Source organism: Panulirus ornatus, chromosome 1 (assembly GCF_036320965.1).
Source record: "Panulirus ornatus isolate Po-2019 chromosome 1, ASM3632096v1, whole genome shotgun sequence".
Taxonomy (NCBI): Eukaryota; Metazoa; Arthropoda; class Malacostraca; order Decapoda; family Palinuridae; genus Panulirus; species Panulirus ornatus.
Genome location: NC_092224.1, coordinates 52798330 through 52813176, shown reverse-complemented (window position 1 = coordinate 52813176; position 14847 = coordinate 52798330). Strand labels below are relative to the sequence as shown.

Here is a 14847-nt window from a genome sequence, read left to right as displayed (position 1 = left end):
CCTCTGTCAGTAACCTGTTAAGGGTGAAGTACTAAAGGTTAAGAAGCAGCACTAGAGTTCTTTAGTTATGGAGAAATTATTGCCGTGGGCACCCCCTTGAGGGAGTTCCAATTAGAATGGGCATCAGAGATATAGACATATAGATTTTTTTTATCTTTTCATTATACTTAGTCGCTGTATCCAGCGTTAGTGAGGTAGCGCAAGGAAAGAGATGAAAGAATGGTCCAACCCATCCACATACATATGCATATATATATATAAACGCCCACACACACACACATATACATACTTATACATTTCAACGTAAACATACATATACATACAAAGACAAATACATATATACACATGTACATATTCATACTTACTGCCTTCATCCATTCCCATCACCATCCAACAAGCTTGTAACAGCACCCTCCTCCCCCTATGTATGTGCAAGGTAGTGCTAGGAAAAGACAACAAAGGCCACATTCGTTCACACTCAGTCTCTAGCTGTCATGTGCCCCTTTCCACATCTAGGCCCCACAAAACTTTCCATGGTTTATCCCACACACTTCACATGCCCTGGTTCAATCCATTGACAGCTATGTTGACCCCAGTATACCACGTTGCTCCAAATCACTCTATTCCTTGCACGCCTTCCACCCTCCAATCTGTTCAGGGCCCAATCACTCAAAATCTTTTTCACTCCATCCTTCCACCTCCAATTTGGTCTCCCACTTCTCCTTGTCCCTCCTACCTCTGACACATATATCCTCTTTGTCAATCTTTCCTCACTCATTCTCTCCATGTGACCAAACCATTTAATACACCCTCTTCTGCTCTCTCAACCACAAAATTTTTCATTACCACACATCTCTCTTACCCTTTCATTAATTACTTGATCAAACCACCTCACACCACGTATTGTCCTCTGCACAACCCTATCTATAGCCTATGCCTCATAACCACATAGCATTGTTGGAACCACTACTCCTTCAAACATACCCATTTTTGCTCTCCGAGATAACATTCTCGCCTTCCACACATTTTTCAATGTTCCCAGAACCTTCGCCCCCTCCCCCACCCTATGACTTGCTTCCAATTCCATGGTTCCTTCCGCTGCTAAATCCATTTCCAAATATCTAAAACACTTCACTTCCAGTTTTTCTCCATTCAAACTTACCTCCCAATTAACTTGTCCCTCAACCCTACTGATCCTAATAACCTTGCTCTTATTCACATTTACTCTCAGCTTTCTTCTTTCACACCAAACTCAGTCACCAACCTCTGCAGTTTCTCATCCAATTCAGCCACCAGTGCTGTATCATCAGCGAACAACAACTGACTCACTTACCAGGCTCTCTCATCCACAACAGACTGCATACTTGCCCCTCTTTCTAAAACTCTTGCATTCACCTCCCTAACAACCCCATCCATAAACAAATCAAACAACCACGGAGACATCACGCACCCTTGCCGCAACCCAACATTATCTGGGAACCAATGACTTTCCTCTCTTCCTACTCATACACATGCCTTACATCCTTGATAAAAACTTTTCACTGCTTCTAACAACTTACCTCCCACACCATTTACTCTTAATACCTTCCACAACACATATCTATCAACTCTATCACATGCCTTCTCCAGATCCATAAATGCTACATACAAATCCATCTGTTTTTTTAAGTATTTCTCACATATATTCTTCAAAGCAAACACCTGATCCACACATCCTCTACCACTTCTGAAACCACACTGCACTTCCTCAATCTGATGCTCTGTACATGCCTTTACCCTCTCAGTCAATACCCTCCCATACAATTTTCCTGACAGATAGATACATGTGCATAACAATTATGAAGTTTATTTGGGCCCTTGTGATGACAGTTACATGATGGAATGAGGTCACAAACAATCATTGCACAAAGTTAACTTAGGAGGATTACAGCAGCAAATGGTTTTATTTTTCATTTTTTAATGTTTTTGTCTTTCAAGATTGCTGAATTAATTCATGAGGTAATCTTTTATATTTTCCTCAAGTTTTTGAAAAAAAAATCTTTGGCTGGGGAATACAAAAATAAACTAAGTTTAGTAATGAAGGGTTAAGAGTCAGGTCTACAACCACATAAGGAATTCAAATCAATTCTCACTGTATACTCTTGCCAGTGCCATGTAAGCCATGGAAAAAAAAAATAATTTCCAAATAAACTTTGTACAATATGAAACATATGTGGAATGAAAACACCAGTGACCAAAATTTATTCACTTGTAGAAGTTAATGGAACTGCTGTAAAAAAAAAAATTGCAAGTAATTACAAAAAACTCAAAAACTTACCTCTTCAATCCATGGTTTAACACTCTTCATGACGTCTTCCTCAAGGTAGTTTTCCACCACGGAGCCATCATTAAATGTGAGATTACCAACATGAATAGATTTACGCACTGCTGGTTTGTTGATGAACTTTGGCCAATACCCCATGTCCTGAGGAGTTATGCTCTAATTCACTTAATCATGACAAATCTAAGCACTCATGGAACATGTAACACTGTCCAATAAAATGTAATTAAAACTACACAATTCAACTGCCAGTCCTCTATGTAAATAATCCTACACTCATGTATTTTCAACGTATCTATTCACCACTTACCTTTCAACTCTACTCCCATTTGCATAATGAGTTACATGCATTCACTCCTTTAACTCACACATATACTCTATAATGAAATTGCAAATGCTGAGAGTAAAATAAGGTTTAACCCTTTCAACACTAATAATCTGGCTGATTCTTACACAGTGCCAACAATCCAGCTAAAATTAGAAGTATTAATCTGATCTTCTGTATTAATATTTCATCACTGAATCTGACCTTTTGTATTAATATTTCATCATTAAAAGAAGCTGTATCTTATACATCTGACATGAATATTCCCTCAAAAACTGTACTGGACTGTGAAAAATGAGTTTGTAATCAAAACACTGAAGAATATTTATTGAAAAGTGCTCACCAGTAAATGACATAAATATGGCCAATACTAACTCAATGAAAAGCCAAAAGCATTACAATCTATAAAGAACATTTTTCAATTAACAATATCCACTATATAAAAAAATCTGTCTATACATATTCTATACGCATTCCTGCAAATCTGGCAATTATTTAATGAAATATAGAAATCCTTACCTTTTCATGATTTTTATTTCTATAGCTAATCTTCCTTGTACATTATGGTAATCACAATGAAAATACTTTACAAACTGTAAAATACTACTGAAACTGTTTTTTGAGAAATGTAAGTTCATCAACAGGATCAGGAATAAAAAAAAATCCAGGTTTCAGAGCACAGATGACAGCACACATGCAAATTTAGCAGGTGTTTCAAGTACATTGAGATATTTCCAAGTGTTACAGTATAGGGGAAACTTTCTTCTGCAGCCATGGCGTAATTCCAAAGTTCGCGGTAATTGCTTATTTATACTATACGATAAGGGAGTTTTATGCGTATGGGACCCATCTCTTGAACACTATGTACTATCATACAACCTCTTAAAATCTATGCAAGCTGTTGGCATTAACTATGTACTCAGTAAATCTGTTCCATTCATCCACCATTCTTATACTATATAAGTATTTCTTTATATTCTTATTTACAAGTTTCTTAAATAATTTCATGCTATGTCCTCTGGTTGCTTTATCCCTAAATCACTCAAAAACTGTTCCCTGTTCACCTCCCTCACCATCCTATCCATAAACAAATTAAACAGCCATAGTGACTATCATACACCCCTGCTGCAGACCCACCCTCATCTGGAATCACTCATCATCCACACTATCAGCTTACTTTTTAAGCAGGACTTTTGTAAAGGGAACTGCATAAAAATCAATGTAAGATAAAAAAGAATATCACATTTTGAGGAGCATAAGATAACAAATGATAAACCTGCCAGCTGAAGAACCATTACAAGTGGTATAATTATGATAGATAATCATACATTTATGTTGCAATCATTTCCCACTTTACTAGTTAAAATGTTATGCAAGACGTCTACAATGGGAACTATGTAAAAGTGGCATCAATAACACAGGAAGCCACTTTCTGGTAATTTCTTTCCACTTGTACACCAGTTTGGTGTAAATGTGCTCAATCAGCATTAAAACCATCAAACACCCAATTGGCATTAAACACACATATGTGACAAAATTAGTGCAATAAGATATTAAGTATTGAGTATTCCTGGTAAATTATATGGGAGGGTATTGATTGAGAGGGTGAAGGCATGTACAGAGCATCAGATTGGGGAAGAGCAGTGTGGTTTCAGAAGTGGTAGAGGATGTGTGGATCAAGTGTTTGCTTTGAAGAATGTATGTGAGAAATACTTAGAAAAGCAAATGAATTTGTATGTAGCATTTATGGATCTGGAGAAGGCATATGATAGAGTTGATAGAGATGTTCTGTGGAAGGTATTAAGAATATATGGTGTGGGAGGAAAGTTGTTAGAAGCAGTGAAAAGTTTTTATCGAGGATGTAAGGCATGTGTACGTGTAGGAAGAGAGGAAAGTGATTGGTTCTCAGTGAATGTAGGTTTGCGGCAGGGGTGTGTGATGTCTCCATGGTTGTTTAATTTGTTTATGGATGGGGTTGTTAGGGAGGTAAATGCAAGAGTTTTGGAAAGAGGGGCAAGTATGAAGTCTGTTGGGGATGAGAGAGCTTGGGAAGTGAGTCAGTTGTTGTTCGCTGATGATACAGCGCTGGTGGCTGATTCATGTGAGAAACTGCAGAAACTGGTGACTGAGTTTGGTAAAGTGTGTGGAAGAAGAAAGTTAAGAGTAAATGTGAATAAGAGCAAGGTTATTAGGTACAGTAGGGTTGAGGGTCAAGTCAATTGGGAGGTGAGTTTGAATGGAGAAAAACTGGAGGAAGTGAAGTGTTTTAGATATCTGGGAGTGGATCTGGCAGCGGATGGAACCATGGAAGCGGAAGTGGATCATAGGGTGGGGGAGGGGGCGAAAATTCTGAGGGCCTTGAAGAATGTGTGGAAGTCGAGAACATTATCTCGGAAAGCAAAAATGGGTATGTTTGAAGGAATAGTGGTTCCAACAATGTTGTATGGTTGCGAGGCGTGGGCTATGGATAGAGTTGTGCGCAGGAGGATGGATGTGCTGGAAATGAGATGTTTGAGAACAATGTGTGGTGTGAGGTGTTTTGATCGAGTGAGTAACGTAAGGGTAAGAGAGATGTGTGGAAATAAAAAGAGCGTGGTTGAGAGAGCAGAAGAGGGTGTTTTGAAGTGGTTTGGGCACATGGAGAGGATGAGTGAGGAAAGATTGACCAAGAGGATATATGTGTCGGAGGTGGAGGGAACAAGGAGAAGAGGGAGACCAAATTGGAGGTGGAAAGATGGAGTGAAAAAGATTTTGTGTGATCGGGGCCTGAACATGCAGGAGGGTGAAAGGAGGGCAAGGAATAGAGTGAATTGGAGCGATGTGGTATACCGGGGTTGACGTGCTGTCAGTGGATTGAATCAAGGCATGTGAAGCGTCTGGGGTAAACGAAGGAAAGCTGTGTAGGTATGTATATTTGCGTGTGTGGACGTATGTATATACATGTGTATGGGGGGGGTTGGGCCATTTCTTTCGTCTGTTTCCTTGCGCTACCTCGCAAACGCGGGAGACAGCGACAAAGTATAATAAAAAAAAAAAAGATATTAAGCTACCTTACCAACTAACGTTTGCCATTTCTGCTTGTTTTATTCAGCCACACATTAATGTGGTATAATTACAGGAAGTAAATTTTCAAAATACATAACATTTGGCATCAATGCTGGCACAACCTCTTGTATAGCTTCCTAAAAACTTGCAATGAGTATACACAAGCCTCAGCTTATCTCCTTGCTGAATGAGGAAGTATATGGACATAGTATCTCAATGTCTAGGACTGTGCACACGCAGCCACACCAAACTAGTAACATCTATGATCAGTTCTGTACGATATAAGTTTTGTGATAATTGCTTTCTTTAGCCCATAAGTGATAAGAATGAAAAAGAATATAGTTAAGAAAAGCTTTTACCAGTATAAAATTGTGAGTATAAATGGTGTACCCATCACTAAACCAATATTAGCATATTACCTTTTCAATGACATGTAATGACTGCCGAGCTTTACCCATCAAATTTTTCATTTTTTTCATATCAGTTATTTTTCTTAAATACACTACAAACACAAATTCAACATATCTAATTACCCTTCACACCCACAGTACAACTGCCACAACGAAGACACTGAACACTTAGTCCACATATCCACACATCTCTCTTACGCTTTCATTAATCACTTGATCAAACCACCTCCCACCACATATTGTCCTAAAAATTTCATTTTCAACACATCCACCCTTCTCTGTATAACGAATTATAGCCCATGCCTCTCAACCATATAATATTGTTGGAACTACTACTCCTTCAAACATAACTGCAAAAGTTGGTGACTGAGTTTGGTAAAGTGTGTGAAAGAAGAAAGCTGAGAGTAAATGTAAATAAGAGCAAGATTATTAGGTACAGTAGGGTTGAGGGACAAGTCAACTGGGAGGTAAGTTTGAATTGAGAAAAACTAGAGGAAGTGAAGTGTTTTAGATATCTGGGAGTGGATTTGGCAGCGGATGGAACCATGGAAGGGGAAGTGAGTCATGGTGGGGGAGAGGGCGAAGGCTCTGTGAGTGTTGAAGAATGTGTGGAAGGCGAGAAAGTTATTTCAGAGAGAGATAATAGGTATGTTTGAAGGAAAAGTGGTTCCAACAATGATATAAGAGTGTGAGGCATGTGCTATAGATTAGGTTGTGCAGAGGAGGGTGGATGTGTTCGAAATGAAATGTTTGAGGACAATATGTGGTGTGAGGTGGTTCGATTGAGTAAGTAATGAAAGGGTAAGAGAGATGTTTGGTAATAAAAAGAGTGTGGTTGAAAGAGAAGAGGGTGTATTGAAATGGTTTGGTCACATGGAGTGGAGTGAGGAAAGACTGATAAGGAGGATATATGTGTCAGAGATGGAGGGAACGAGGAGAAGTGAGACACCGAATTGGGGGTGGAAGAATAGAGTGAAAAAGATTTTGAGTGATCAGGGCCTGAACATACAGGAGGGTGAAAGGCATGCAAGGAAGAGAGTGAATTGGAACAATGTGGTATAACGGGGTCGATGTGCTGTCAATGGATTGAACCAGGGCATGTGAAGCATCTAGGGTAAACCATGGAAAGTTTTGTAGGGCCTGGATGTGGAAAGGGAGCTGTGGTTTCAATGCATTACACATGACAGCTAGAGACTGAGTGTGAGCAACTGTGGCCTTTGTTGTCTTTTCCTAACACGACCTCATTTGCACGTGGGGGGATGGGATACCATTTCATGTGTGACGGGATGGCAATAGGAATGGATGAAGGCAAGTATAAACATGTAAATGTGAATATGAGCAAGGTTATTAGGTACAGTAGGGTTAAGGGACAAGTCAACTGGGAGGTAAGTTTGAATGGAGAAAAACTGAAGGAAGTGAAGTGTTTTAGATATCTAGAAGTGGATTTGGCAGCAGATGGAACCATGGAAACGGAAGTGAATCATAGGGTTGGGGAGGGGGCAAAAGTTCTGAGAGCGCTGAAGACTGTGTAGAAGTCGTGAACATTATCTCGGAAAGCAAAAATGGGTATGTTTGAAGGAATAGTGGTTCCAACAATGTTATATGGTTGCAAGATGTGGGCTATGGATAGAGTTCTGTGGAGGAGGGTGGATGTGCTGGAAATGAGATGTTTGAGGAAAATATGTGATGAGGTGGTTTGATAGAGTAAGTAATAATAGGGTATGAGAGATGTGTGGTAAAAAAAGGAGTGTGGTTGAGAGAGCAGAAGAGGGTGTTTTGAACTGGTTTGGTCACATGGAGAAAATGAGAGAGGAAAGATTGACCAAGAGAATGTATGTGTCAGAGGGGGAGAGAACAAGGAGTAGTGGGAGACCAAATTGGAGGTGTAAAGATGGAGTGAAAAAGATTTTGAGTGATCGGGGCCTGAACATGCAGGAGGGTGATAGGCGTACAAGCAATAGAGTGAATCGGAACGATGTGGTATACCAGGGTCAACGTGCTGTCAATGGATTGAACTACGGCATGTGAAGCATCTGGGGTAAACCATGGAAAGTTGTGTGGGGCCTGGATGTGGAAAGGGAGCTGTGGTTTCGGTGCATTATTACATGACAGCTAGAGACTGAGTGGGAACGAATGTGGCCTTTGTTGCCTTTTTCCTAGCGCTACCTCGAGCACATGCAGGGGGAGGGGGTTGTTATTTCATGTGTGGTGGGGTGGCGATGGGAATGAATAAAGGCAGACAGTATGAATTATGTACATGTGTATATATGTATATGTCTGTGTGTATATATATATGTATATGTTGAGCTGTGGTTTCGGTGCATTATTACACAACAGCTAGAGACTGAGAGTGAACGAATGGGGCCTTTGTTGTCTTTTCCTAGCGCTACCTTGAACACATGAGGGGGGGAGGGGGTTGTTATTCCATGTGTGGCAAGGTGGCGATGGGAATAAATGAAGGCAGACAGTATGAATTATGTACATGTGTATATATGTATATGTCTGTGCATGTGTACATATGTGTACACTGAGATGTATAGGTATGTATATTTGTGTCTGTGGACAAGTATGTATATACATGTGTATGTGGGTGGGTTGGGCATTTCTTTCGTCTGTTTCCTTGTGCTACCTCGCTAACACGGGAGACAGCGACAAAGCAAAATAATAAGAAAAAAAAATATGTTGAGATGTATAGGTATGTATATTTGTGTGTCTGGACGTGTATGTATATACATGTGTATGTGGGTGGGTTGGGCCATTTGTTCGTCTGTTTCATTGCACTACCTTGTTAATGCAGGAGACAGCGACAAAGCATAATAATAAATAAATAATAATACGTAAGTATACATATGTAAGTAGGAGAGATGGCCAGAGAGCTTTATTGGATTACGTGTTAATTGATAGGCATACGAAAGAGAGACTTTTGGATGTAAATGTGCTGAGAGGTGCAACTGGAGGGATGTCTGATCATTATCTTGTGGAGGCAAAGGTGAAGATTTGTACAGGTTTTCAGAAAAGAAGAGTGAATATTGGGTTGAAGAGAGTGGTGAGAGTAAGTGAGCGTGGGAAGAAGACTTGTGTGAGGAAGTACCAGGAGAGAATGAGTACAGAATGGAAAAAGGTGAGAACAAAGGACATAATGGGAGTGGGGGAGGAATGGGATGTATTTAGGGAAGCAATGACGGCTTGCACAAGAGATGCTTGTGGCATGAGAAGCGGGGGAGGTGGGCAGATTAGAAAGGGTAGTGAGTGGTGGGATGAAGAAGTAAGATTATTAGTGAAAGAGTAGAGAGAGGCATTTGGACGAATTTTGCAGGGAAATAATGCAAATGACTGGGAGATGTATTAAAAGAAAGAGGCAGGAGGTCAAGAGAAAGGTGCAAGAGGTCAAAAAGAGGATAAATGAGAGATGGGGTGAGAGAGTATCATTAAATTATAGGGAGAGTAAAAAGATGCTTTGGAAGGAGGTAAATAAAGTGTGTAAGGCAAGGGATCAAATGGGAACATCAGTGAAGGTGGCTAATGAGGAGGTGATAACAAATAGTGATGATGTGAGAAGATGGAGTGAGTATTTTGAAGGTTTGTTGAATGTGTTTGATGATAGAGTGGCAGATATAGGGTGTTTTGGTCATGGTGGTGTGCAAAGTGAGAGGGTTAGGGAGAATGATTTGGTAAACAGAGAAGAGGTAGTAAAAGCTTTGCGGAAAATGAAAGCCGGCAAGGCAGCGGGTTTGGATGGTACTGCAGTGGAATTTATTACAAAAGGGGGTGACTGTGTTGTTGACTGGTTGGTAAGGTTATTTAATGTATGTATGACTCATGGCGAGGTGCCTGAGGATTGGCAGAATGCTTGCATAGTGCCACTATACAAAGGCGAAGGGAATAAAAGTGAGTGCTCAAATTACAGAGGTGTAAGTTTGTTGAGTATTCCTGGGAAATTACATGAGAGGGTATTGATTGAGAGGGTGAAGGCATGTACAGAGCATCAGATTGGGGAAAAGCAGTGTGGTTTCAGAAATGGTAGAGGATGTGTGGATCAGGTGTTTCCTTTGAAGAATGTATGTGAGAAATACTTAGAAAAGCAAAAGGATTTGTATGTAGCATTTATGGATCTGGAGAAGGCATATGATAGAGTTGATGAGATGCTCTATGGAAGGTATTAAGAATATATGGTGTGGGAGGCAAGTTGTTAGAAGCAGTGAAAAGTTTTTATCAGGGATGTAAGGCATGTGTACATGTAGGAAGAGAGGAAAGTGATTGGTTCTCAGTGAATGTTGGTTTGCGGCAGGGGTGAGTGATTTCTCCATGGTTGTTTAATTTGTTTATGGATGGGGTTGTCAGGGAAGTGAATGCAAAGAGTTTTGGAGAGAGGGGCAGGTATGCAGTATGCTGTAGGATGGGAGGGCTTGGGATGTGAATCAGTTGTTATTCGCTGATGATACAGCGCTGGTGGCTGATTCGGGTCAGAAACCGCCTGAACATGCAGGAGGGGAGGATGAAAGGCGGGTGAATTGGAACGATGTGGTATACCGGGGTCGACGTGCTGTCAATGGATTGACCCAGGGCAAGTGAAGCGTCTGGGGTAAACCATGGAAAGTTTTGTGGGGCCTGTATGTGAAAAGGGAGCTGTGGTTTCGGTGCATTATACATGACAGCTAGAGACTGAGTGTGAATGAATGTGGCCTTTGTTGTCTTTTCTTAGCGCTGCCTTGCTCACATGCAGGTGGAGGGGGTTGTCATTACATGTGTGGCGCAGTGGCAACGGGAATGAATTAGGGCTGAAAGTAAGAATTATGTTGGGGTGAAGAGAGTGGAAAGAGTAAGTGAGCTTGGGAAGGAGACTTGTGTGGGGAAGTACTATGAGAGACTGAGTACAGAATGGAAAAAGGTAAGAACAAAGGACGTAATGGGAGTGGGGGAGGAATGGGAAGTTTTTAGGGAAGCAGTGATGGCTTGTGCAAAAGATGCTTGTGGCATGAGAAAGAGAAGAGAGAGCCATTTGGATGATTTTTTTCAGGTAAATAATGCAAATGAGTGGGAGATGTAAAAAGGAAAGAGGCAGGAGGTCAAGAGAAAGGTGCAAGAGGAAAAAAACATGGTAAATGAGAGTTGGGGTGAGAGAGTATCATTAAATTTTAGGGAGAATAAAAGGATGTTTTGGAAGGAGGTAAATAAAGTGCATAAGACAAGGGAACAAATGGGAGCATCAGTGAAGGGGGTAAATGGGGAGGTGATAACAAGTGGTGGTGATGTGAGAAGGAGATTGAGTGAGTATTTTGAAGGTTTGTTGAATGTGTTTGATGACAGAGTGGCAGACATTGGGTGGTTTGGTCAAGGTGGTATGCAAAGTGAGAGGCTTAGGGAGAATGATTTGGTAAACAGAGAAGAGGTAGTAAAAGCTTTGCAGGAAGATGAAAGCTGGCAAGGCTGCAGATTTGGGTGGTATTGCAGTGGAAGTTATTAAAAAAGGGAGTGACTGTATTGTTGACTGGTTGGTAAGGTTATCTAATGTATGTATGACTCATGGTGAGGTGCCTGAGGACTGGCGGAATGCTTGCATAGTGCCATTGTACAAAGGCAAAGGGGATAAGAGTGAGTGCTCAAATTACAGTTATAAATTTTTTGAGTATTCCTGGGAAATTATATGAGAGGGTATTGATTGAGAGGGTGAAGGCAAGTACAGAGCATCAGATAGGGGAAGAGCAGTGTGGTTTCAGAAGTGGTAGAGGATGTGTGGATCAGGTGTTTGCTTTGAAGAATGTATGTGAGAAATACTTAGAAAAGGAAATGGATCTGTATGGAGCATTTATGGATCTGGAGAAGGCATATGATAGAGTTGATAGAGATGCTCTGTGGGAGGTATTAAGAATATATGGTGTGGGAAGCAAGTTGTTAGAGGCAGTGAAAAGTTTTTATTGAGGATGTAAGGCATGTGTACGTGTAGGAAGAGAGGAAAGTGATTGGTTCTCAGTGAATGTTGGTTTGCGGCAGGGGTGTGTGATGTCTCCATGGCTTTTGAATTTGTTTATGGATGGGGTTGTTAGGGAGGTGGATGCAAGAGTTTTGGAAAGAGGAGCAAGTATGCAGTCTGTTCTGGATGAGAGAGCTTGGGAAGTGAGTCAGTTGTTGCTCGCTGATGATACAGCGCTGGTGGCTGATTCATGTGAGAAACTACAGAAGCTGGTGACTAAGTTTGGTAAAGTGTGTGAAAGAAGAAAGTTGAGAGTAAATGTGACTAAGAGCAAAGTTATTAGGTACAGTAGGGTTGAGGGTCAAGTCAATTGGGGGGTAAGTTTGAATGGAGAAAAACTGGAGGAAGTGAAGTGCTTTAGATATCTGGGAGTGGATATGGCAGCAGATGGAACCATGGAAGTGGAAGTGAATCATAGAGTGGGGGAGGGGGCAAAAATTCTGAGAGCCTTGAAGAATGTGTGGAAGTCGAGAACCTTATCTCGGAAAGCAAAAATGGGTATGTTTGAAGGAATAGTGGTTCCAACAACGTTGTATGGTTGTGAGGCATGGGCTATGGATAGAGTTGTGCGCAGGAGGGTGGATGTGCTGGAAATGAGACGTTCGAGGACAATATGTGGTGTGAAGTGGTTCGATAGAGTAAGTAATAATAGGGTAAGAGAGATGTGTGGTAATAAAAAGTGTGGTTGAGAGAGCAGAAGAGGGTGTTTTGAAATGGTTTGGTCACATGGAGAGAATGAGTGAGGAAAGATTGACCAAGAGGATATAAGTGTCAGAGGTGGAGGGAACGAGGAGAAGTGGGAGACCAAACTGCAGGTGGAAAGATGAAGTGAAAAAAATTTTGAGTGATCAGGGCCTGAACATGGTGGAGGGTGAAAGGCATGCAAGGAATAGAGTGGATTGGAACAATGTGGTATACCAGGGTCAACGTGCTGTCAATGGATTGAACCAGGGAATGTGAAGTGTCTGGGGTAAACCATGGAAAGTTCTGTGGGGCCTGGATGTGGAAAGGGAACTGTGTTTTGGTGCATTATACATGACAGCTAGAGACTGAGTGTAAACGAATGTGGCCTTTGTTGTCTTTTCCTAGCGCTACCTGGTGCACATGAGGGGGAAGGGGGTTGTTATTTCATGTGTGGCGGGTTGGTGATGGGAATGAATAAGGGCAGACAGTATGAATTAAGTACATGTGTATATATGTATATGTCTGTGTGTGTATATATATGTATACGTTGAGATGTATAGGTATGTATATGTGCGTGTGTGGACGTGCATGTATATACAATTGTATGTGGGTGGGTTGGGCCATTCTTTCATCTGTTTCCTTGCACTACCTCGCTAACGTGGGAGACAGCGACAAAGTATAATAAATATAAAAAAATAAAAGGAAGGGGTAAGGTCATAACAATATAGTATAAGAAGAGGACAAGAATTAAATGTCTTGTTTACTCAAGTTAAAAATTAAGATCATTGTACTGGATGAAGTAATGCCATCTCAGGTATCAACTCTAATTCCTCTACCATGAGAAATATCACCGAATCTTCTATTACTGAATACACAAAGAATCATAATACTAATATTAGTGAAGGCCTATGTAGAAACTGGATAGCTTTATTGTTGATATAATTTGTAAACAGCTCCCTTTCTTGTTCACATAATAAATTTTATGATAAGCATGTTGCCAGACTTGAACACACCCGACCTCCATTCAAGTAGTCAATTGTTTACCAAATGTCTTAGTTATGTCTCCTCCTTGTATATCAAATGAATGTTATATTTCTTTCTTGTATCTCCCAAGATGATGTGATCATTACATGAAAAACCCATGGGTACTTCTCATGTTTCATTTCCAATGGATTAGTAGGAATATACAGGTTGTACCTCTAATCTGGTGCTCTGTGGTCCGGCAATACCCATGGTCCAGCATGTTTTGAATCTGCTGCCATTAGTTTGGGGATCTGCCACCAGGGTGGTGCTGTTAACAGTGCAGCAGTAAGGCGCCAAAATCAGTTTACACTGCAGCTGAGCTAATCTACAGTCCTGCTAATTTCTTATATTCAGTTTTTTCCTGAAAATGAAAGTCAAAAAAGTTTAAAGTTTTGGAAAACTTTGATAGGTGCCGGGAGTACAGAATTAGATAGTGTACATATACAGAGGTTTAAACTCCCACGTACTAAAGGGGTAAGCATTCCTGGGAGATGCTTATCCAGCAGGTCAAAGTTTTACAAAGAGAACTAAAGCTGGACTATGACCGTGAATATTCACAAGGATGGTCACACAAGTTTAAGTGGAGACATGGAATTTCAGTACACCTAAGCTTGTAGAATAAAGTTGTATAAAAAAGAATTGATAAAAACTCTAATTCTCTATCAAACAACCAACAGCAGTAAGTTCAGGGCAAGAGAGAGTATGTATGAGCCAGCTGCCTCGCTGGGAATGACACAGCGCAGGCTGGCTACCTTGACAATATCAAAAAAACAACAATAGCAATAACAGGTGACCAAAGCCAACTATCAACCTACATTTGTTTGCTACACTGACTACTCATCACAAAGCTGCAACAAAGTTTGTGGATGAATTTGCAAAGTTAGGGGCCATGGAAATCTTAGTCCCAGAACAAGTGTATAATGATGATGAATCTGCCCTGTATTGATGTTGTAAGCCACGAATACTCTTACCCAAGATAATGTTGTGGAGTCTCCATCTGGGGGTGCTTCAGATGTAATCTGATGTAACACTAAAAACCTTGTTTGGAAGCATCAATGGTTGTATCATA

The 14847-nt window shown here is 40.7% G+C and overlaps 1 protein-coding gene across 1 annotated transcript in view; it reads right to left on the bottom strand.

Moving 5' to 3' along the window:
* LOC139749125 (probable serine carboxypeptidase CPVL) overlaps positions 1-14847 on the bottom strand; it is a gene marked incomplete at its 5' end in the record, with an annotated part of 109976 nt that overhangs the window by 24798 nt on the left and 70331 nt on the right. The window contains one exon of the mRNA XM_071662788.1: positions 2318-2479. Coding sequence (XP_071518889.1) covers positions 2318-2479 — 162 coding nt within the window. The remainder of the gene's footprint in view (positions 1-2317; positions 2480-14847) is intronic.